The sequence below is a fragment of the Nomia melanderi genome, chromosome 3 (genome assembly GCF_051020985.1).
Source record: "Nomia melanderi isolate GNS246 chromosome 3, iyNomMela1, whole genome shotgun sequence".
NCBI classification, from domain to species: domain Eukaryota; kingdom Metazoa; phylum Arthropoda; class Insecta; order Hymenoptera; family Halictidae; genus Nomia; species Nomia melanderi.
The window spans coordinates 20,770,142-20,791,416 of record NC_135001.1 but is presented as its reverse complement, the minus strand read 5'-3'; the positions used below and the strand labels follow the sequence as shown (position 1 = coordinate 20,791,416).

The following is a 21,275-nucleotide window of genomic DNA, read 5'->3' as shown; positions in this document are numbered from 1 at the left end:
AAAACTGTTACCCGAAGCGGGGCCGCGTCATCGGGCAAGGCCCGCCGATGGTCGCGTGACGAAACGAGGAACCCGTGATTAACCCCGCAACTGTTGAGGGGTGGCTCGTACAACCCTCGGACATTGAACGCCGGCTACTTTCTCTTTGCGGGGAAAATTCTGAATAAAGAATTACGTTCCGTGTGCTGTACGGGGAGCGCGGGATTTTTACTTGTTTCGTGTTTATGTGGGAAATGTTTGTTCGCTTTGTACAGTTGATCCATTCGCTGCTAATAGTACCGATGTTCGGCGAGGTCGCGTCGCCAGCACGAATTTAAATGTGCTTCGATGTGGAGCAGTTGGAATTTGGAAATACGAAGGAATTATTCGGTACTGGCAGAGAATGGCTTGACGTAACTTGTCTAACCAATAACCAATTAAATGTTTAATGGGAGAATGTATGTGAACATATAGTGCTGGTAGTAAATTGATGTACTTGTTTCTATAGCAGAGTTCGAAGCAGATGTATACTTTTGTTTTCAGTTATTAATCGAGTATCATGGTTAACCCTTTGCACTCCAGAAGTCACCGGAAGTACTCAGTATTTTTTGAGACAGACGATATTTTAGATTGAATTAAGAAATCTCACATCATCGAGGAAGAGAACTATCTTCAATATTTCGTACATTGATTTATACAAAGTTGAATATTAACACTAGGTTTAGATTTATTGTACTTCATTCTATTATTCCTAAAAGAATCGATGCTCGTTTATTTAGATGGAAACTGGAGATTTGACAGTAGGTAATTGGGGTACGTGTCAGTGTGATCGCGTAAACATTTACAAAATAATATTTCTAAAATCCAGTATGCGTCAATTTCTCACGTTCCGTAAACCTAGTGTTAAATATCAAAGTTTACAGTCCTGTGTGAAATCATTTGGCGACTTGGCGCCTCTGGAGTGCAAAGGGTGAAATAATATTTTTGTTACAAACAAGGCGCAAGAATTAAGAAGTGATAGAATAGAAATCACCAGATGACGATTGGCTATGGTTAAACAATAGTTTCAGAAGTTTCGCCGCAAGAGAAGTAATACCTTTTCGAGTCCGACGAACCTCCCCCTCAGGACTTCTAGGGTTAACCCTCAATTGGTAGGGGTGAACCGAGTTGTCCCGTGATTGGCTGCGATGCGACGTCCGCGGGACGTCCCGTCTAACCAAACACGCGACTGTCTTTTCCGTCGAGCCCAGCGCTAACTCGCCGCCGCTCGACAAACAACGGAACAATGAACGGATAGCCCGGCGAACAATAAATTCGACTTATTGTTCCCGGCGCGGTCCAGCTTTCTGTGTACCATGGGTCGTACTTGAGAAAGCCGCTGCACACTGTGGAAACGTTGATCACACGAGGTTTCGGGTAGACAGTGGATACACCATTAACCTTCGGACACCGGAGACGGCTGGTTTTTCACTCGATCCTCGAGGACGATGCTTCTGTTTTCATTCTCAATCGCACTAACGTGAAAAGTGGAAAATATTATTTTAACACGTCGACGCAGATTACGATAATTCTCCTGTAACCTCAACTCGATAAATAAACTGAGAATTAAATGATGTGTTCACCGAGGTTTCTACTGGAAAGATTATTCAAAATCAGACATTTCTCTAAAATTGAAATCTTCATCGAAGCAACGAAACTTTAACCCTTTGAACTCTGTAGGCTCCAATGCACCAGTTATAATATTAAATATTTCAATGAATGTTAAAGGAACTACCCTGCAATTATTAACCCTTTGCACTCGAAAGTTTTTTACTGGAAATGGTTAATATTCTCTGATGAGATACAGACGTCCTTTGAAACTAATTAATGAGAAGACATATATAAAGAAGGAAAGTTATTTTATTTTAATATTCCATATATTGATGCATCGTGCAAAGCTTAATATTATGTATAAGACTTTATAATATATCATATTATAATTATTAATTTCATTATATTAAGCTATATAATATAATGATTATTATATAATAACAAGGATTATTGTATAGCTTAATATTATATATAAGACTTTATAATTTTGCAAATCAAATCAAGTGACTGAGAGTCACCTCTCGAGTGCGAAGGGTTAAATTTTTCACACATCCAAATTTTGCGCTAAGAAAAATAAAAGATCGAAGAAACGTTGCATTCCTCAATTTCGCTAGTACTTTAAAAATTGCAGTTGCTGACAGATTGCAAAATCATCTGGAGCGCTAAGGGTTAATATATTTCCAAAGAAAAATAGTATTCCAGAGGTGCAGATGTTTCACAAACCGTGCGTCAACGTGTTGAACAATATTCCAAGATCACCGACAAAGGAATCTAACCATCTTGACCCGCCTCTGGTGTCCCCGGAAGGTCCGAACTCTAAGGGTTAACCGTTTCCTCTATTTCCTTTCGTCTGGGGCATTGTCTTAACCTGTGTGCTCCTGTCGGCCGCCCTGTCAATTGAGGGTTAACGTTAACAATAACCACGCTGCAGCCGGAAGTGCCGGCCGGCCGGCCGTTCGCGGGGCCCAGAATCGGGTTACGAAAGTGATCCTAGCTCCGGTCTCGGCTAAGAGGATCAAGAGAACGCGATTGTTTTCGAACGAGGATCAGGCGAAAGAGCGCTCGATTCGAACGGGCCGCGGATTCCGCTGATAAACCGTGGACGGTTTCGAAGTTGAAAAACTTGCCCGGGAATTTATACCGGACCGAGTGGGAGCAGGAAAGTGGAAGCTTGATCCTGTTCCGCTCGAGCGCTCTTGAACCGCGGACGTCATCGTGATTAATTGAATCGCGATCAGTGAATATACAGTTACGGTTACAGCAACCCTACCGTTCTCGATGCTCTCCCCCCCTTTCGAGTGGGGAATAATCCGCGAAACACGGAGCCTGGTACGATAATCCTGGAGATACTTTCGGCGGCTTCTCGTTACCTCCTCGTTGTCGCTGGTATACGGTTGTGGTATTCGAATTGATCTTTTCTAACGATTGAATTATCGGATCGATCGGGAAGTACTTATTCCTGAATTACTTTATATAGTTCTATTCAATTTTTACCTGATTATCTTATTCTGGTTTTATAAGGGATGCTTCTCGAGATACTATCGGAGAAATTGATTTAACCCTTTGCACTTGGTTTGATACAGTAAAGTTATAAAGTTTCATGTTTAAAATTTGTATAATACGTAATTATGTGAAATATTGAAGTAAATTACTTAACGATAGAATTATCGGATGGATCGGAAGTTATTTATTCCTGAATTTCAATTATATAATTGATTCTATTCAATTTTTACCTGATTTTTATCTCATTCTGGTTTTATAAGAGATGCTTCTCGGAGAAATTGATTTAACCCTTTGCACTCGAGACGTGACCCTCAGTCACCACTTGGTTTGATACAGTAAATTTATAAAGTTTCATGTTTAAACTTTGTATAACGCATAATTATGTGAAGTATCAAAGTAAATTACTTTGTCCCTTAATTTATCGACTAAACTATTTACATTAGTCGCAACATCGTCTATATTTTATCAAAGAGCGAATATTTCTAGCAAAAAACTTGTGCAAAGGGTTAACTATAATCTTCATCGAACACAGTTGCGAAAGAAATAAGGCAAGGGGTTAACCCTTTGCACTCGAGAAGTGACCTTCAGTCACCGTTTGATTCGATATCACAAAATTACAATGTTTTATATTAAGTTTCATATAATCAGTATGTGAAATATTTCTATAAAATAGCTGTTTCTTAATTCACGTGTTTTCTCATTAATTCGTTTCAAATGTCATCTACGTCTCATAAGAATGTTTCTAGTGAAAAGTTTTCGAGTGCAAAGGGTTAAACTGAATTGTAAATAATAGAAAAATTGGAAAAGGTCAATTTGAGTCAATTGTTCTAGCATTGACAACTTGCAACGTCAAAGAGATAAATTTCTACAAATTCACGTATCTGATCTGAGGTTACTAAAATCAGTATTAAATGTAGAATACTAATTACAAAGACATGAGAGTCATCGAGCAATTCGTTAGAAGCACTCCCGCTCTGGGAATCTTAAGTATTTTTAATAATTGCCACCTAGTGGATACAGAAAGCTTCTCTCGTATCCTCCGCTAAAGATAATGAAAAACTAATAAACGAAGGTAATTTAATTAAGCGCCGCTAATAGGATTAAGGGAATACAAACTGTGGCGAATAGTTAGCCTGGTTGAAGAGATAACTTTAATCTCCCGGAGATTTTCGACAGGATTCTTTTAAAATGTTAAAAGTGCAGTACAATCTCTCTTGGCGTTGCAAGTTCCATTCTCCGCGGTGTGTTTCGAGATCATAAAAGAAACCGGCCGGAGACGATAAAATCGAGCTGTCGCCGGCGACGGCTCTCGGTATCGGTCACCCGGAAACTCGACGCGTTCCCGGGAAGTACGAAATAAAAAAAGAACCGAGTCGCAGACGGAGGTGGACCACCTCCGAGTTGATTCGTGACCAGCGCCGCGTCGAAAGTTCCGTGTTTATCTTCGGAGGCACCCCGGGAAGTTTCCCCTGGCTCTTTCCCGTCGTGCCTCGGTCCACGTTCCGCTCGAACCCGGAGCTCTACGGAGGCGAGAAGCGGCCGATCGTTCGTGAAACAGAAACTCGAGCTGCGGTCAACCTTCGTCTCGCTCGAGGAAAATTCGAAGTCGTTCCCATTCGAAATTCAAACGAACTCGGAAGTTAAACAATGTACGTTTTCGTTTGAAATATTTCGAGTGTCTTTATCATTAAACTTCTGGTTAATAATGCAATCGCCGCTTTTGACACTTGCAGGTGCCGAAGACGATTGTTTTATTCTAGTTCGAATGATTAAAATTTGAATTACATCGAATGAAAATGTAGATTCTTGACTTCTGAGGCAAATTTCTTCGAATTCGGTTGATCGGATGAAGGAATTCTAAATTGGAGGATTAATTTGAAGATTAGTTTGAAAGTGAGAAATTGGTTAGTCGATTCTGTAAATGGAGCAGATTTGGGACTCGCGTCATACAGGAGCCAGGCAAACGAGATTTCGCGGTTGATTCTCCGCGAGGAAGAGGACTCCGTGGAATTCGCGGGAAAGAACGGGGGAAAACTGAAAAGGGAAAAGAGAAAAGACACGAAAGAGCAAGCTGTAGCAAGTAATCGCGGTATCATCGGGGACCTGAGTAATTGTTGGAGTCTTTCTGATTCTAGGGTGCTTACCATCAGCTCGGATCTGACCACCGTTCTTCAGGTGTTGAACGAGGTCGTACCTAATCTCGAGGAGGTGAGTGTTGCTACCAGAAGAGGATCACACGGGAAAAGAAATGACTCAATCGTGAGACTTTTCACATGTTTCTTACTTCGTTAGACTCTTTATATATTCGTTCATAACCTCTTTGGTTTGTTAATTCTTTTTTTTTCTTTTTTCAATTCTTTCACTTTGATTGCCACTTAGACACGACTGCCTGTGTTTCTTTTTCTCTTGATATCTTGATATAGTGAAGTAGCTAGCGGTAGAGCGTGGCGATCATGTTTGAGAGTCAATGCTATTGATGTCTTAATTTCACATTGTTTCCCACGTGGTCTTCGGGTGGAAAAATCTTTACTTGAACGTGAATGTGAATTACACTGTTACTGGTCGAAAGTAGAAACATCTAATCAATTAACTATTGATTAGAAACCTAAACCTCAATTAACTAGAGATAAGGAGATAACCTGTGGAAATTCGATGAAATTCAAGTGCCGGAAATCAGGCGTAATTGGCTTCGAAATTATCCTTTCCACTGTTAATCTTGTAAAGATTGAAAGCATACTACAGGTCAATCATAAACCATTCGAAGTATCTTAATCTGAGAATAGTACTTCCAAAGAAAATGGCGCAAGCAAAGTGTACGTTGACAAGCCAATAAAGCGTGTCCACCATTAGAGACACAACAGTCCCATACTTTCGACCATCAGTAGAAAATTGACTCCCACTGAACCGTCCGACGAAATGACTCCAAGTATCTCGCCACTGTAGGTAACGATCGAGTAGAATCTTCGATTCTCCGAGTGTTTCGCAAAGCTCTGTCGAGACGAATCGTCTGACGTGTCCCCCGGTGCATGCTCCTTTGCGAAACACTCGACCGGTCGAATTGCCTGCGACACGAAGGATACAAGAATAGCGGTAGAGGCATCGATGAAAACAGCCTTAAGCCGGCCATGCGACGACGCGCTAACGGTTCGAAAATAATTTCCAGAATGGGTCCCGACATGGCAGCGATGAGATCGATGTGCGCATGCTGGTGCATCAGAGCCAGGCCGGATGCATCATCGGCAAAGGGGGGCTAAAGATCAAGGAGCTCCGAGAGGTGAGTCATTTTTCCTATCCGTGTAACCCGCTCGATACAGGTGCGACTGACGATTCGGTTGGCGATAAATACCGATTCTATCGGAACGTTATTGACATTTCGGTGCAACGAAGGTGTCGACGTTTCGTCAATATTTCGATACGTCAGTGAAGTTCGGGTATCGATGTTTCGATGCATATCGTTAACACTAGAACTACGATTTGATACGATTAATATGCAATTCGTATGAAAATTGTAACGATAGATTATTTTCGGTTTCTTCAGACATTCTTTGTAGTATTCACGTCGAAGCTATTTTCGAGATCATTTCGAATATTCGATGCTTTTAAGATATCAATAATTGTGAAACTAAACAATCGAAATTTTGACTGCTACGTAGTTCTAGTGTTAGAAAACATTCGGAGAACATAGCATAGTTAGGGATTGATATAGTGAAATATTTGGAATGCATCAAATTTCCTTTAGCACTAGAACTACCGAGCATATTATTATTATTATTTAGATTTTCAGTTTCTTCAGACATTCATTATAGTACTGAAATGAAACTATATTCAAAATCATGTCAAATATTCAATGCTTCGAAGATATCAATAATTGCTGAACAAAAAATCGGAACCAGTCATTCTGACTTTACGGTAGTTCTAGTGTTAAGATATCGTTGAAACGAATGGAAGCGATGAAAATAAAATGCATTGACACTTTGCACTCCGGAGCAGAGTCATTTAAAATTTGTTATTACAAACTGTAGAATTTTAAAATATATAATATTTATAATCGATAAAAGACAGTAAAATACATCTATAACTTTTCTTCTCGTAACTGTATCATTTACTTATATGTTAATTTGGTTTCTCTATTAAAATTACATCCAGTTGCTGTCAACGAGAAAAAGCTTCGAGTGCAAAGAGTTAATCACAAGAGCCGGCGATTGAAATGATTCAAAATTTATCTACCGTGCGGATTTGTTAACGACGTTTTAACGATATATCGTTAACTATGAATAAGATACCGATAATATATCGGTAATCGATAGCCGCGGCAGCACCGCCGGCGAGATCGTCACGTTCGACGCGTCGGCGTGCATCGGGTTGCCCCTTAAACTCCTCTCAACCGTATCGTTACGCGTATCCGTTGACGCAGCTAAAGAATTTTGATTGCGAGCCTCGATACGACGACGCTAATGCGCCGCGTCGCGCCAAATCACCGCGGGGACACTCCTAGAAACGTACAGCAGCTGCTCGCATTGCGTGCAACGGCTGCGCCCGCAAATCGCGGAAGTTTATGCAAATTTATGTTTTCATAGGTAAATTTCTGCGTGAATCGTCTCGGTAAATTTAGAACGAGACAGTGGCACGTTTGATGCTGTTGTCACTCGCCCGGTGATCTCTCTGTATCGCGCAAAGAGAACCTCTGAGAATCGTCTCACTCGTTCTTCATTCGCCGAACGAGCGAGGAGAATAAAATTCTCGGTTTTCTGTTTATTTTTGTCCTATGCAACGATCAAATTTCCCGAAAATTTCGCTTTTAATACCAACAGCTTGACTCGCTGTCGACTGTTCGCAGTGCGAACGCTGGGTTTACAGACGTCCGTTATTCGCTTTATTTTGTTGTTTCCAGGCAAGTATTCGTTCATATAGATGTTGAAAATTTGAAGTTATTTAAGATACTTTTTTAAATGAACTCGAAGAGAGATTACAAGTAAATTGAGAAACAAAGCTTTGCTTGTCTATATTGCACGCGTCGATGCATTATACACGGTTCAATATTAAATATCAAATTTTGTAATTTTACTGCGTCAAAGCAAGTGGTGACCGAGTCACCTCTCGACTGCAAAGGGTTAAAATATACATTCGTGTAATTGCACCAGTCAAAATCAGTGTAAACATTCATCAAATAAGCTCCATAAAATTCCAATAAACTATCATATGATGTTTAAAACTCAAACAATTTACCGAACAATCTCGATCGAAGTTCAAACAATTTACCAACCGATGCTTACGAAACTCATACAATTTACCAATTAACGTAAATTCAATGCGTCGAACCGACGCGTTCCGTAAATCTAGTTAAAGAACCTAACGCAACGTTCGTCCTGGTTATTTATTCATTACTGACTCACCAATCGCGGTGTTCTGTGATGAATTAACCATTTGCACTCGGAAATTTTTCACTGGAAATGTTTTAACATTTTCTGATGAGATAAAGACGATACTTTGTGAAACTAAGTCAAAGAGATATCACACGTACATTGAGGAACAAACCTATTTTATTTCAATATTTCTCAAATTGATGCATTACACAAAGTATAATATTAAATATCAAATTTTATAGTTTCACTGTATGAAATCAAGTGGTGACAGAGTCACCTCTCGAGTGCAAAGGGTTAATCCTCGAAGATTTTCAGAAATATTGAATGTTTCCTGTCGAAATACAAATAACATTCTTTAAAATCAACTTAAGAAGAAATTTCACATGAATCAAGCAATTGAACTTGGACGAAAGAACTCATTTTATTTCAATATTTCTCAAATTGATGCATTACACAGAGTATAATATTCAGTATCAAATTTTATAGTTTTACTATATGAAATCAAGTAATGACAGAGTCACCTCTCGAGTGCAAAGGGTTAATCCTTCAAGATTTTCAGGAATATTGAATGTTTCCTGTCGAAATACAAGTAACATTCTTTAAAATCAACTTAAGAAGAAATTTCACATGAATGAAGCAACTGAACTTGAACGAAAGAACTCATTTTATTTCAATATTTCTCAAATTGATGCATTACACGAAGTATAATATTAAATATCAAATTTCATAGTTTTACTGCACAAAATCAAGTGATGACAGAGAGAGTCACCTCTCGAGTGGAAAGGGTTAAAATCTGAGTTTCCTGGAAAACAGATTCACTAACGTCGCCGGCGACAGTCACGTTCGACGCGTGCCAAGGCCTCTAGAAGTCGAGGCTCATCCGTGGCAATTTATAGTTCCGCCGGGAGATCCCCGCGACTTCTTTTCGGTCGCATTTTATGCGCCGCGCAGCGTCGATTCCGCCTTAACTCGGGGAACTGGGTTAAACTCGAGATCGTCGGTATTAAATCGTCGCTCGCGGCGGACTGCCTCGACTGCTAATAAATCTGGAATTCAGCGTCCGCGAGGACGACGGGAAAATTGCTCCGTCGGTTCTCCGTCTTGGCGCTGCGAGGCCACGCCTTCCCGCGTTGAACTTTGAAACAGCGGCGGCGCCGCCGCCGTTTTGATCGCGAGCGAGAGAGATCTGTAATGGGATTAACTGATGCTAATGGAAAAATTAATTAGAATGTTCGGGACAGTTAGCTTTGATCGCGAGAAATGCGAGCAAGCGTAACTCGCCGACTTAAAATCGCACGGTTTCCCGTTAACGCGACGAGTGCCATGAGAATTTTGACCGCTTCTTTGTAGTATCATTTATTTTAATCGTATGAATCTCTAATGGAGCACAAATGGTTTTAAAATTAATTATTAGCGACTTGGTGTTATATCTTACGTTGGTAAATATTTTTACTCTTCATTAATTGTTACAATTGTTCTAGCTTTGGTAATGTAAAGTTTTTAGTCGTATTCTAGGAATAATATCGCAGTGATTATAATAATAATCGTTTCTATGATCTCGGTATCATTAACGCTAGGTTTAAAGCGTATCATTTTGTTTCCAAGAACATAGACGTTCATTATTATCCTGGAAACTAGAGATTCGAAAACAGCATTAGAATGCATACCGGCGTAATCGGTCAATCATCGAATAATATCTATGCAATTTAATATCCATTAAACGAACGTGCTCCATAAATCTAGTGTTAATTGCGCGTTCACGAGCGTCCACAATTTTCCATCGTTACACACCGGTTATATCGACGGCGAAACGCGCTGGCTTATCACAATTAATTTCTCCTCTCTCGACGCGTGTATCGGTCCTCGATAATTAACCAAAGGTTATCGACGACTCTCGTGAAACTTCCATAAACACATTCCCAGCGATTTACAAACGAAATTCGTTTAAAAACCAATCACACCCGCGCAGTGTCGTCGTTTCCCTTCGATGAAATCAGGAAATAGGTTAAACTACGAGCGAACGAGCAGCCGGTTGAATGGGGCCGGCGAGCAAAGCAGTCGAAAATGACAATTAAGTCGCTTTTAATTAGCGATCTCTCGTCGGAATGGCGGGGTCGGGCGGTCGGGGCGGTCGGGGCGGTGGATTTTACGTAACAACGGGGGCCCCGCCGGGTCACGACGGGCGGAATATGCAACGTGGCCAAGTGGCTCGTTACGTTTTCGCGTTCAGAAGAGGCGAAACCGAACGATGCAGACCTTTTGTCCCGGGACGGAGTCGCACCGAGGCCTCTCGAGCCTCGTGACTTTCCGAGCTTTGTCGGCGCCGCCCCCGTCCCCGCCTCGTCCCTTCATCCCACGATCTTGACACACTCGCGAGCGCTTCTTAGGGATCACGACGACGGAAACGAAATTCCACACCTTAGAGTGGAAGGCTTAGACCATAGCATCCTCAGACCGAAAAACAATCCTTAACACTTAGACCGCCTAAAGAACTATAACTACAGCCTCCTCCGTTACCTCCAATTGAACGAGTTCAATTGATTCGGTTAGAATCTGTATTTTGTAAAAACAAGAACTGTATTTAATGCCACTTCAAGACTTACGAAGTAACAGAAGGGAAGATAAATAAAACCTAATATTTAATCTATCTAAGATAGGTTCAATCGAGAAATCATCGTCAAACGTGTTAACCATCGTTATATACCGAGGAATCGATCGACTTCGCAGTGATTCTCCAGAAAAGCTACCGTCCGTCATTCCCGAAATTTACTCTGTAGGCTCCAATATTGCACCAGTTATAATATTAAATATTTTAATGAATCTTAAACAAACCACCCTAAAACTATTAGATTTCCCACACATCCAAATTTTGTACTGACAAAGAAAATAAAAGATAGATTAGAAAACAACCTTGAGTGCTAAGGGTCAACTATCCGAACTGCAAGAAATCAGTACACAGTTTCCTTATTCTCTATGATTGTAGCATTCAGTGTTTAACCCTTTGAACTCTGTAGGCTCCAATATTGTACCAGTTATGATATTAAATATTTGACTGATGCTTAAAGAAACTATCCTAAAATTATTAGATTTTCCGCACATCCAAATTTTGTACTAAGAAGGAAAATAAAAGCTCGAATAAACGTTGCATTTCTCATTTTCGTTAGGAATACTGTAAAAATTGCAGTTGCTGATAGATTAGAAAACACCCTTGAGTGCCTAGGGTTAAATGATCGCGGAAACACGATTCCCGAGTTCCATCGGCGTTGTTCCGCGAACTGAATTCGCGCGGAGCGACGAAGGAGGTGGATACAGGGTGCAGGTGTTGCCGGAACGTATTCGAATCGGCGTCGGTTCATCCTGGCCCCGTTCCTGGACTCGAAAACGCACGTTGAAAGAGCCCGGCGAGCCGCGCGCGTATCGGGCGAAAAACCGGAGGAAACGTTGCGCTCGGCGGTAATGAAAAGCGGCCGCTGCAAACGATGCCGTCGCGCCGACAACCCCTTTTCTCTCCTCTCTCTTCTCTGTGCGCCGCGGCGGAGGGATGAAGACGTGGCACCGCCACTCGGCGACGTCGCTGCTCGTTTTATTTCGACTCGCAGTCGGTGGGAGCGCGGAACGGGCACGGGACGGGACCGGTCGCGATGGGATGGGTGACTCTATCGATTCCTTTTTTCCCGTGTAACCCGAAGATTTCATCCTGTCGCCTTCGGTTTACTCCCGGAACGGTTTAAGGGGGTGGTTATCGTCCTGTTCAACCCTTCCGATTCATTCCTGGATCCGATATTCCCGTCCCATAGGATGTTTCTCCATCGTTCGCCATCCGCTTCGTTGACGCGCGAGATACGTGCTGCAAACTTGATTTTCATCGAAAACTATCGGAAGTTATTCGTTTGAGTGCTGTTTAGCAGTATCAATTCTAATTTTCTTACTATATTCTTCAAGAGATAGATCAAAGTATATTTATTTGAATAAATGTTATTTTTTGATATTTTTTGTAGTGACACAATATTTGTGATCTCGTTAGATAACTACTGTTATTAGTTTTTTTGCATGCACAAGCACTGCCGCATTTTTGGTAAATATCGACAAAAGTTGTTTAGCATCCTAATGGTTAAATGGGATCAGTGCTTCTTGATCTAGCGGTAGCAGAGATCTTGTATCGCGAGATCTGGGTTTGATCAAGTTCTTAACCCCTTGATGTACTATTTATTTTCGCTACTAAGTGTAACATTTTACTATATATAATTCAGAAGAAAAGTAGCAAGATTTTCCATTCTACTCCAAGCGGAAGTTCCATTTGAATTTAATACATTGATAGCGAAATAGTTACGTGCTTTGACTCGTAGACAATGAACAACATCGATCGTTCTCAAATTACTCTAGAAATCTTCATCACGAGTCTCACTCATTGTACGACAAGGGGTTAATGAAACCTCTGAACCTTTGCTTTGGTCAAAGCTAAAGCAGGCACCGATATGCACTCGTCAATCCAGTCACGAGACGATCAATCGATACCAGAAACAAAACGATCCATCAACGATTCGACACCCCAATTCTACAATATACTCGTCTCCACGCTCGAAGATCTTCGACTTACCTGCGATTCCCAGCGTCTGATCGTTCCCTCTCCACGATTAAGGTCGAGCGGCGCGCGCGGTTTCGGCGAATTCGCGGAATTCCCAGCAAACAAAGGGATCTATAGGTGTGTTCCCCTGGTTTCTGAGGCACGACGGGAAGGGGCGGCAGTTAGGCGACGTGTCAGCCAGGCGGTGAACTTAATCCCAACTTTAATGGTCTCGCGGTTCCCCGATCCGTTTTCCTTGTTTTCCGGCGTGTCTCCGCGCGTTCCCCTCCACCCCTCGCCCCTTCTCGCGCCGCTGCCGCTGCTTTGTGCTCGACACTGTCGTCGATCGGCGCCTCCTCTCGCTCGCTCCCTCGCGGTCGTTCCCTCAACAATAACCGGCGCTATTCCGACGCTATTCCGAGCGCTCTTAACGCGTGCAATATTTCGAGTGTTTCGGCTGGAGAGACGTTGCGTCTCGTTTATTGTGATACCTCGCGGAATTCCCACCGCGGGATACTCCTCGGTCCTCCGCTCGGAGCAATAAAACTGGTTGTTTGCGAGCTCGCGTCGCCTCTTCCCTCTTGGCCCACCGATGCTCCACGATACGACGGGAATTGCTTGTTTCTCGCCCGTCCGGCCGCCGGAATCGCGAATCGATGGCGGGTAATGACATGGAATCCCTCTCGCGATCATCCCTCCCGCCTTCCAGCGCCTCGAGCGGATAAGAAATTGGCGTCGTTTACTCGAGCGACCAGCTTTCGGTATTTCTTGCGCTGAGGTTGGATACAGTGATGAAACTTCTGTTTTAAAATGGAACTGATTTATGTTATTCCGTAGAATTAACCCTTTGCGGTCCGAAGTGCTCTGGTTTCTCACCTTGAGGTTCAGTTACAGCTTGATACTTTATCTGCCACGTCACCCAAATTCGGTGACGCCATTTTTTACGTAAACTTAAACATTCATTTTCTTAGTAACGTATCCTATGTATCGAATTCTGTTGGATACATAAAATATAAGAAAGTAGAGCAACCGTTATAAAAAATTTCGATTTTTTAGTTTCTGTTTTATTAGGAAAACTATTTCAACTACATACGAGTTTCGATGAGTTTTTACTTTGCAGTCAAAGTGTTAATATGACGCTCTATTTATTTATTCAAGAATATTTGGGAGTTATTGAAATGTTACCCTTAAATGGTACAACTGTGATACCACAAATAAATATAGAAAAAATTGTTCGACATAAGACTGTTAAGGGTTAACAGATCGCTAAAGAAATTGACCTTCGAACTCCCGTGTAATGAAAAATCATACGATATTCTATCTAGATTCGTTACGAAGTTTGAAGAAACTATTTTTGGACTCCATAAGTCGTTTCTTACATTTTTGCCTTATATAACGAGTGGGATTGAATTTATTGTTTTATTTTGAAAATTTTGCACTTGTCACTGGAGGAACCATTGAACATCAAGTGTACGTCGATGATTTCATGCTGTAACTCGAGAAATTGCAATGTTTTTACCGAAATTGTACTTAGTCAAATATCAAGATATTTCGGAAACCATGGAAGTCAAGAGACAACTCGACGATGACGTCGCTTCCTTATTACGGAATGTATAAAGATCTCTTAGGAAGAGAAGCTAACGAGCAGAAATAACAAATTTCTTGAGAAAATCAGAGCGTGGCAGCAAAGACGCCGTGAAGAGAAGTGAAGTTGAAGCTCGCAAGAAAGAAAACGGTCTCTTTTAATGGCCTTTGTAACGCCGGACGAGATAACGATCGGCGCGCATTGTGCGATATTAATGTGACTTTAATAATCCCGATTATTATGTTTTAATAATAATAATAATTGCTGCACTTCCCGATGTAACCATTATTCACGAATTGTATTTAATGAATCCTGTTGCCAATGAAATTCCTCTAAGTGGTTGAAAACTGCTTCCACGAGAAATTCAAAAGTGAAAAACTGCACAAAATCTACAAACCAAAAAAGTAGAAAACGAATGAGAAATCTCGTTTTTATATAAAGACAGCCATGCAACTTCGCTAATTACCACAGCATTGAAAGAAATATAAAATTTCATTCGAACTAGTTATCTATTTAAAATATATTGCATAACAATATATCTCAATTTTTCTATGTATAGTGATATAAGTTGATTTCGCCGAAAATTTCACATTTCAACACAGCATCTAAACAAATATTAAACTCGAATCGAAATGATTTAAACATCTATTTAAAATACATTACATAACAATACAATATCACTAATATAAGTTAACCTCAATAAAAACTGCCATCACAATTCAGTTTCCTCAAAACCAGCCGTTACACAGTCCGTCAAGATTTCAAAACACACGACTCTATTACAATTATATTTCTCCAATCGTATTCCTCAAACTCTTAACCTATCCAATACTGATTGCACACCGTGTGCAATTGATTTCCTAGATATAAAACCGGTTGCACCGTGTGTGCAATAATAATAATAACATCCTTCGCTCCCGGGGACCGTGTTCGAAAAAAAACATCCGCCTCGAATGGGTTAATTTGTCTAAAGATCGCAGTCGTTAGTCCACCGGTGGCAGTTGAGTCAGTCGTCGGAACCGGTTCACGGTTCCACGGGATAGTTCATTCCGCCCGAGGTTCCGATAATCGGGGCTCCTATCCGAGGCGAGCGAAAAGAGGCGAGCCCGGTCGATTCGGCGCGGCGCGCAGCCAATGATTAAGCGCGCACGCACCCGAGGAACCGGCCGGCCGCGTGTTCCATCGGGAAAGTGTGTTTTCACACGCACCGGTGCGAGTGCACACGCGACGCTCCCTCGGGCCGCTCCTGTCGCGGCCGACTTGGAAATTCGTTTTTTTTCTTTTTCGATCGTCGATTCCACGCGTCTCCGAGCACAGTCCGCAACGCAAGGATACGCGACAAATTGACTGCGAATGCGTTCGCTCGGATATCCATTCCTCTGAACAGGTTCGTGGGAACCGAAGCCAAACGGAAATCTCTTTGACCGCTCGAGGTCTTCATTGGACGGTTTAAATAAAAGTCTCTTTGAAAATGCTGCTTTTTTAATACTAGGTTCACGGAACGCGTCGATTCGGCGCGGATTGAATTTTATAAATGTAGGAAAGAAAACCGTATTTTGGGGAGCGCGAAAGAAGTGACAGTCTACGGTTTCTCAATCTAATATTTCAATTTCTAAATGTACAATGAATATGGTTGGTCGGTACAATATATATCTCTCCGCTAGTGGCAGGGGAGTGACGCGTGGGTAGGATTCCCAAAAATTGGGAAAACCCTACTTCCCCGCCAGCGGTCCGTCGGTTGGTTCCGTCAGCCGGAGACTCGGAAATTTCTAACGACCGTAGCAGCAGTAGCCCCAAGGATCGCCTCGACTTTAAATTACATGCAGGTAGAAAATTCGTAGCTATTGCCTGCCTTGGGCTCAATCCACGGATTAACGAAAAACGACGAGCAATGGGTCCCTGGGCTTTATTGCTACTATAGGCTCGTAAAAGGTTTTTTTTATATCTAAATGCCTACGTAAACATTATTTGGTAAATGTTTCGATCGGTTTTCGTTGATTTAATTACGGGAATATAAATCTGAGTCTATTTCTACATCTACAACTTCCAAAATGTAAATGAACGAATATAAACCTAGTGTAAACCTAGTGTTAAGGCTATGTTCTTTGGATTTTTCGAACCAATCGAATTTTCACTTTTTTAGTTTACTTTTTGTCTTCGAGTTATCTGCGTCATTTTGTCGGAGATGGTTTCCAATTTTTAAGATAGTGTGCTTCTGGTTTTTGAATGATGTCTCGAATTTGTAGATGAAATAATGACTGTAGTAGGATTAACGATAGCTCGTCAGGATTCATTATATTTTATCTCGCAATCATCGTGACGGTACGATATTTCATGTGTTGCGCATACTAAGGAGTTACATGGTACATTAGGAATGTTTTGTCATCGTCGGTGTAAACTTCGTTGGCATTATATAAGCTATTGACACATTCGTGACGGCATGTGATTTGCCAGAGTAAGAATATATTGAATGTATGGTAAAACTATGTAGTCAATACTTGGCTACAGATTTTAACCAGCATTCTAGAGATTGTAGAATAGCATAGAATTACGACTCTAGCATTTTCGTAAGAAAGTTAAAAGTCACGTAGAAGTACGTCGTAATGGATTCTAGAGAATTTCAAATAACGTAGCACTGTGTTGTCTGTCCAATGTATTAACAGCAGCATTGTGCGAGGAAATAGAAATTAAACTGAGCAAGATTCCAAGTAGAATGGTCCGTTCTTGCACAGACATCTGTAACACTGTTAGCATATCGCAAACTGGTAACGGGAAATTTCGTTTTTGTATAAACACACTTAGCTACGCAACTTTGCTAATTACAGCGTTTCCATAAATACTAAATTTCATTCGAATTGATGATCTGTTTAACCCTTTGAACTCCGTAGGCTCCAATATTGCACCAGTTATAGTATTAAATGTTTTAACCCTCTATGGGCCGAATTTTTGTTCACGATTGTAACAAAATCTATGCAGTACAAAATTAATAAATGTCCACATAGGAATGCGAATTAGCAATGTATTCAATAGTTTTAATAATTTCATGAAAGGAATATATTTCGTAACTTTCAAGTTACAGTGACAAACTTTCACGCCTGAGCGTATAAAAGTTCAAGTTAACTGATTACTTCATTTTATTCGCCACTTCGAGTGCAAAATGAAATAAATCAACAAGATGCCACTATACTGACACGTGACTTCAAAGTTACATGAGCCTATAGAGAGTTAATGAATCTCAAAGAAACCACCCTAAAATCATTCGATTTTCCACACATCCAAATTTTCTACTGTGAAGGAACATGAAAGATCGAAGAAATGTTATAGCATTTCTCATTTTCGCTAGTACTATAAAAATTAGTCGCAGTTGCTGATAAATTACAAAACCATCCGCAGTGCTAAGAGTTAAACATTCTACAATGAACATTCATGAAGAATCGAGAAGATTTGAAATAAGTAACGTGATTGATATCGATTATGATGGAATAAAATACAAAAATTAGCAGCTGAATGAAGAAAATTATAAGCTATCAGAGATAACGAGTTAATGTATTCTCTGATTAACGGTTTAAAACGTGCCATGCTGCGATTCTGATTGACCACCGGTTTGTCATGTTCGTGTTCCAATCAGTATTTATATCCTTAGGGTTAAAATATATTACATAATAATATACCTGAATGTTTACATAGTACTACAACTTGATCTCACTGAAAATTGCCATCAGAATTCAATTTTCCGAAAACTAGCCATTCAATGTATTAAAACAGAATTCTCCGCGAAGTCGAAGCAAAAAGCTTCGAGTTCCGCGTCGTGGGTGCGTTTCTTTTCCCGTTCCGTCAACGGCGAACGCCGCACAACCGAGCGTGCAACGGATCGCGAGCCGCACGCTTGCAGGGGGAAAAAAACGGTTCTCTTTCGGGGAAGCTAGAAATTAATTCCGGGAAAGTGCAGCGGATAATTATGCACACGCGAGGCCTTTATTATCTGGCGTCGTGGTTTTGTCTGCGCCCGATAGCAAACGCGAACGGCCAGCGGCGACCGCGAAAAAACTGCCAGAGACACGAAACGAAACGGAACGACGCGACACTCGATTCTATCGGGCCGGTAATTCGCGTTCGAACCCTCGGAGCGGGCCGGCCCGCTCCCTCGGGAGACGAGCACGAAAATTTGCAACGTGCGGTTCCATAAATTCGTGCCGCAATTTCATTATGCATATATCTGTCCACGCTGTGGGAGAATTTTTATTATGAACCGCTGCGCAAAACGATAAAAACGTGGACGGACCTGGGATAGATCGCTGTATCGCTTGCAGCGATATCTGTTTCGGAAATGGGACAATGCTGGTAGGATCCTTTCTTTTAAGCAACTGATAACGGTGGCTTCGAGGAATCGAATTTTGTTCGGGATTTCTTTCGTGGAGGGATGTAGTTTTGTATTGTAGATTATTCGTGCGTTATAAGGGTTCGTTAGGTTATCACTAGAACTACCGCGTATAAAAATTGTAACAGATTATTTTCAGTATCTTCAGACAAATATTATAGTAGTGAAACTATTTATTTATGAAATCATTCCGAAAATTAATGCTTTTAAGGTATCAGTAATTCCGAAACGAGGAAACCGAAAACAGTCAAAGTGACTGGTACGGTGGTTCTAGGGTTATAGAAACTTTTGTACTTATATCTGACTCCTAACTTACAAAACATTTGAGGTTGCAAAGATTTCAATAGCTTGAAATGAAACTTTGCATAATTGTCTCAGGCTGAATGATTTCGAACCGTTCCCAAGCGGCGCGATGGTTCTCTGTGACATTGTTCAAAAGTGGCAGTCTGTCGGTTCGTAGAATCAGATGAAGCTTATTTACCTAAAACTGGAGAAATGTAACGATCGCGCTATTTAAAATTTGTTTTTTTTTTTTTAAAATAGAAAAGCGTAATGCAGTTTCTAAATCGAAAGGTAAGAAGCGCGATCGCGTCGATTGGCATTTTTCGACCGGGTTTCCGCAAAACCCCGTGAGACTCAAACGGTTGAAATTCCAAATCCACGTAACAATCAATCAATTCTACGGAAATTTCAGTTATATTTTGTTTACGAACTGTATCGATTTTTTTCATAAAATATTAATTTACATTCAACTTTTTATTAACTTTTATACATTTTGATATTGTTCCTCTATGTTCTCGCTGCTTTATAACCACCATTCGTGACCATGTGTCCCTCAAAAATATTTCCTTTCAGAAATTGTCGTATACCATGGTACACATGGCACTGAACGTGTTAACTGGTTAATCCACGAAAGTTCCCGACGAAAGTATTTCCAGTCACAAATAACGATCGATAAACTCTCTAGGACCGATCTTAGTCGACCATAGGTCGTCCTCCGTACATTCTCGTTATCGCCGGTAGTCCCTTCCTCCCTTCCCGCGGAGGCAAAACAGACGCCGCCGGGCGGCCTCCTTAATACCGGGTCTCCCGGTTTTCTCGTGTTCTCCGGCAACATGTGTTGCTATGGGCAGTTCTCGAGGGTCCACGCGGCACGCAATCCGAACAGGTGTTGGCGAGCCAGGTAACGGACGGCTTCGAGCAGCTGCCACGCCAGGTGCAGCTGGTTGCGCCTCCTCCCCGGACGTCGTGACACGCGGCAACAAGAGCTTTTCACGTGCCCGCACCTTCTCCTTCCGATTTCCCCCTTGCCACCCCTTGAAAACTGCCGTCGGATCCTGCTGTCCACCGAGTCGCCACGACACTTTTCCGTCTCCCGCTTTTTTTTTTACCCTCCGGGACACACCGCCTTCCTGGAAGGTGTCCTCCCTCTCTTCTCCTCTTCGTCCTTTGTAAACGGACACCGACCGGCCAGCTGACTTTTTCCGTCCACTTTCGATTTCCGCGTGGAAACAGATACCTTTCGACTTTGATCGTGCACCTTTGGAAGCTCGATTTAGCAACGCAGCTTCGGAGAGCCTTCCTGCGTCGACGGCCAGGGCTTCCGAATACCCATTTCCTCTTCGGTTTGGAGAAATAGAAAACTGTTTTAGCCCTGCTGTGCTCTTCAATGAGGTTGTCAGTTTTTCGACGGTTTCATCGGCTTCTCTTCGTGTATTCGCGTTATCGTTATGTTAGGAACATTTTGTGATCTCGGAACGGGACATTAAAATCGTGACTAGATCTCTACTTTTTATATGTCAAATGTGAAACAGAATGTACTCAGTCAGTCAAAGTATCAATATTTTACCTTCAAAGATGAATATTTGTTTAGAATGAATATAAGGTTCCTTTAGATTCCCTGAAACTATTATCCTTAGATTAAATAACTACATTAAACCAGTAAGCACTTGTACAGATTATTTCGGCAAGAGACCAGTGATCCAGGGTTAACTTTGCACTCCAAGAATTTTCAACCAAAAATACCCAACATACTTTCTGATGAAATATTGTCAACATTTCGTGAAACTTCACAAGAAATCGTACATAAAGGAAAAGACTGTTTTATCTAAATGTTTCACATATTAACCCTTTGCGGACGGATGTCGGCATTTCGATAAGATGAGATACTCATACTTGGAAGACTAACTCGCGAACGAATGATTTAATTAGTAGAATAACAAGAGATCAGACAGTTTCCTTTTCTATTAACACGTCGAACGCCACGGGGGTCACCGGTGACCAACTAAATTGAATCACTATAGTTCACTCAAT

The 21,275-nt window shown here is 41.4% G+C and overlaps 1 protein-coding gene across 5 annotated transcripts in view; it reads left to right on the top strand.

Annotated features, from left to right (window-relative positions):
• HnRNP-K (Heterogeneous nuclear ribonucleoprotein K) overlaps positions 1-21,275 on the top strand; it is a 199,976-nt gene that overhangs the window by 127,418 nt on the left and 51,283 nt on the right. For 4 of the 5 annotated variants that reach the window (XM_076365867.1, XM_076365870.1, XM_076365868.1 and 1 more), the window contains 2 exons: positions 5,208-5,331; positions 6,236-6,346. In XM_076365867.1, the coding sequence (XP_076221982.1) occupies positions 5,208-5,331; positions 6,236-6,346 (235 nt within the window). The remainder of the gene's footprint in view (positions 1-5,207; positions 5,332-6,235; positions 6,347-21,275) is intronic. The other variant, XM_076365871.1, reaches the window with a different exon arrangement.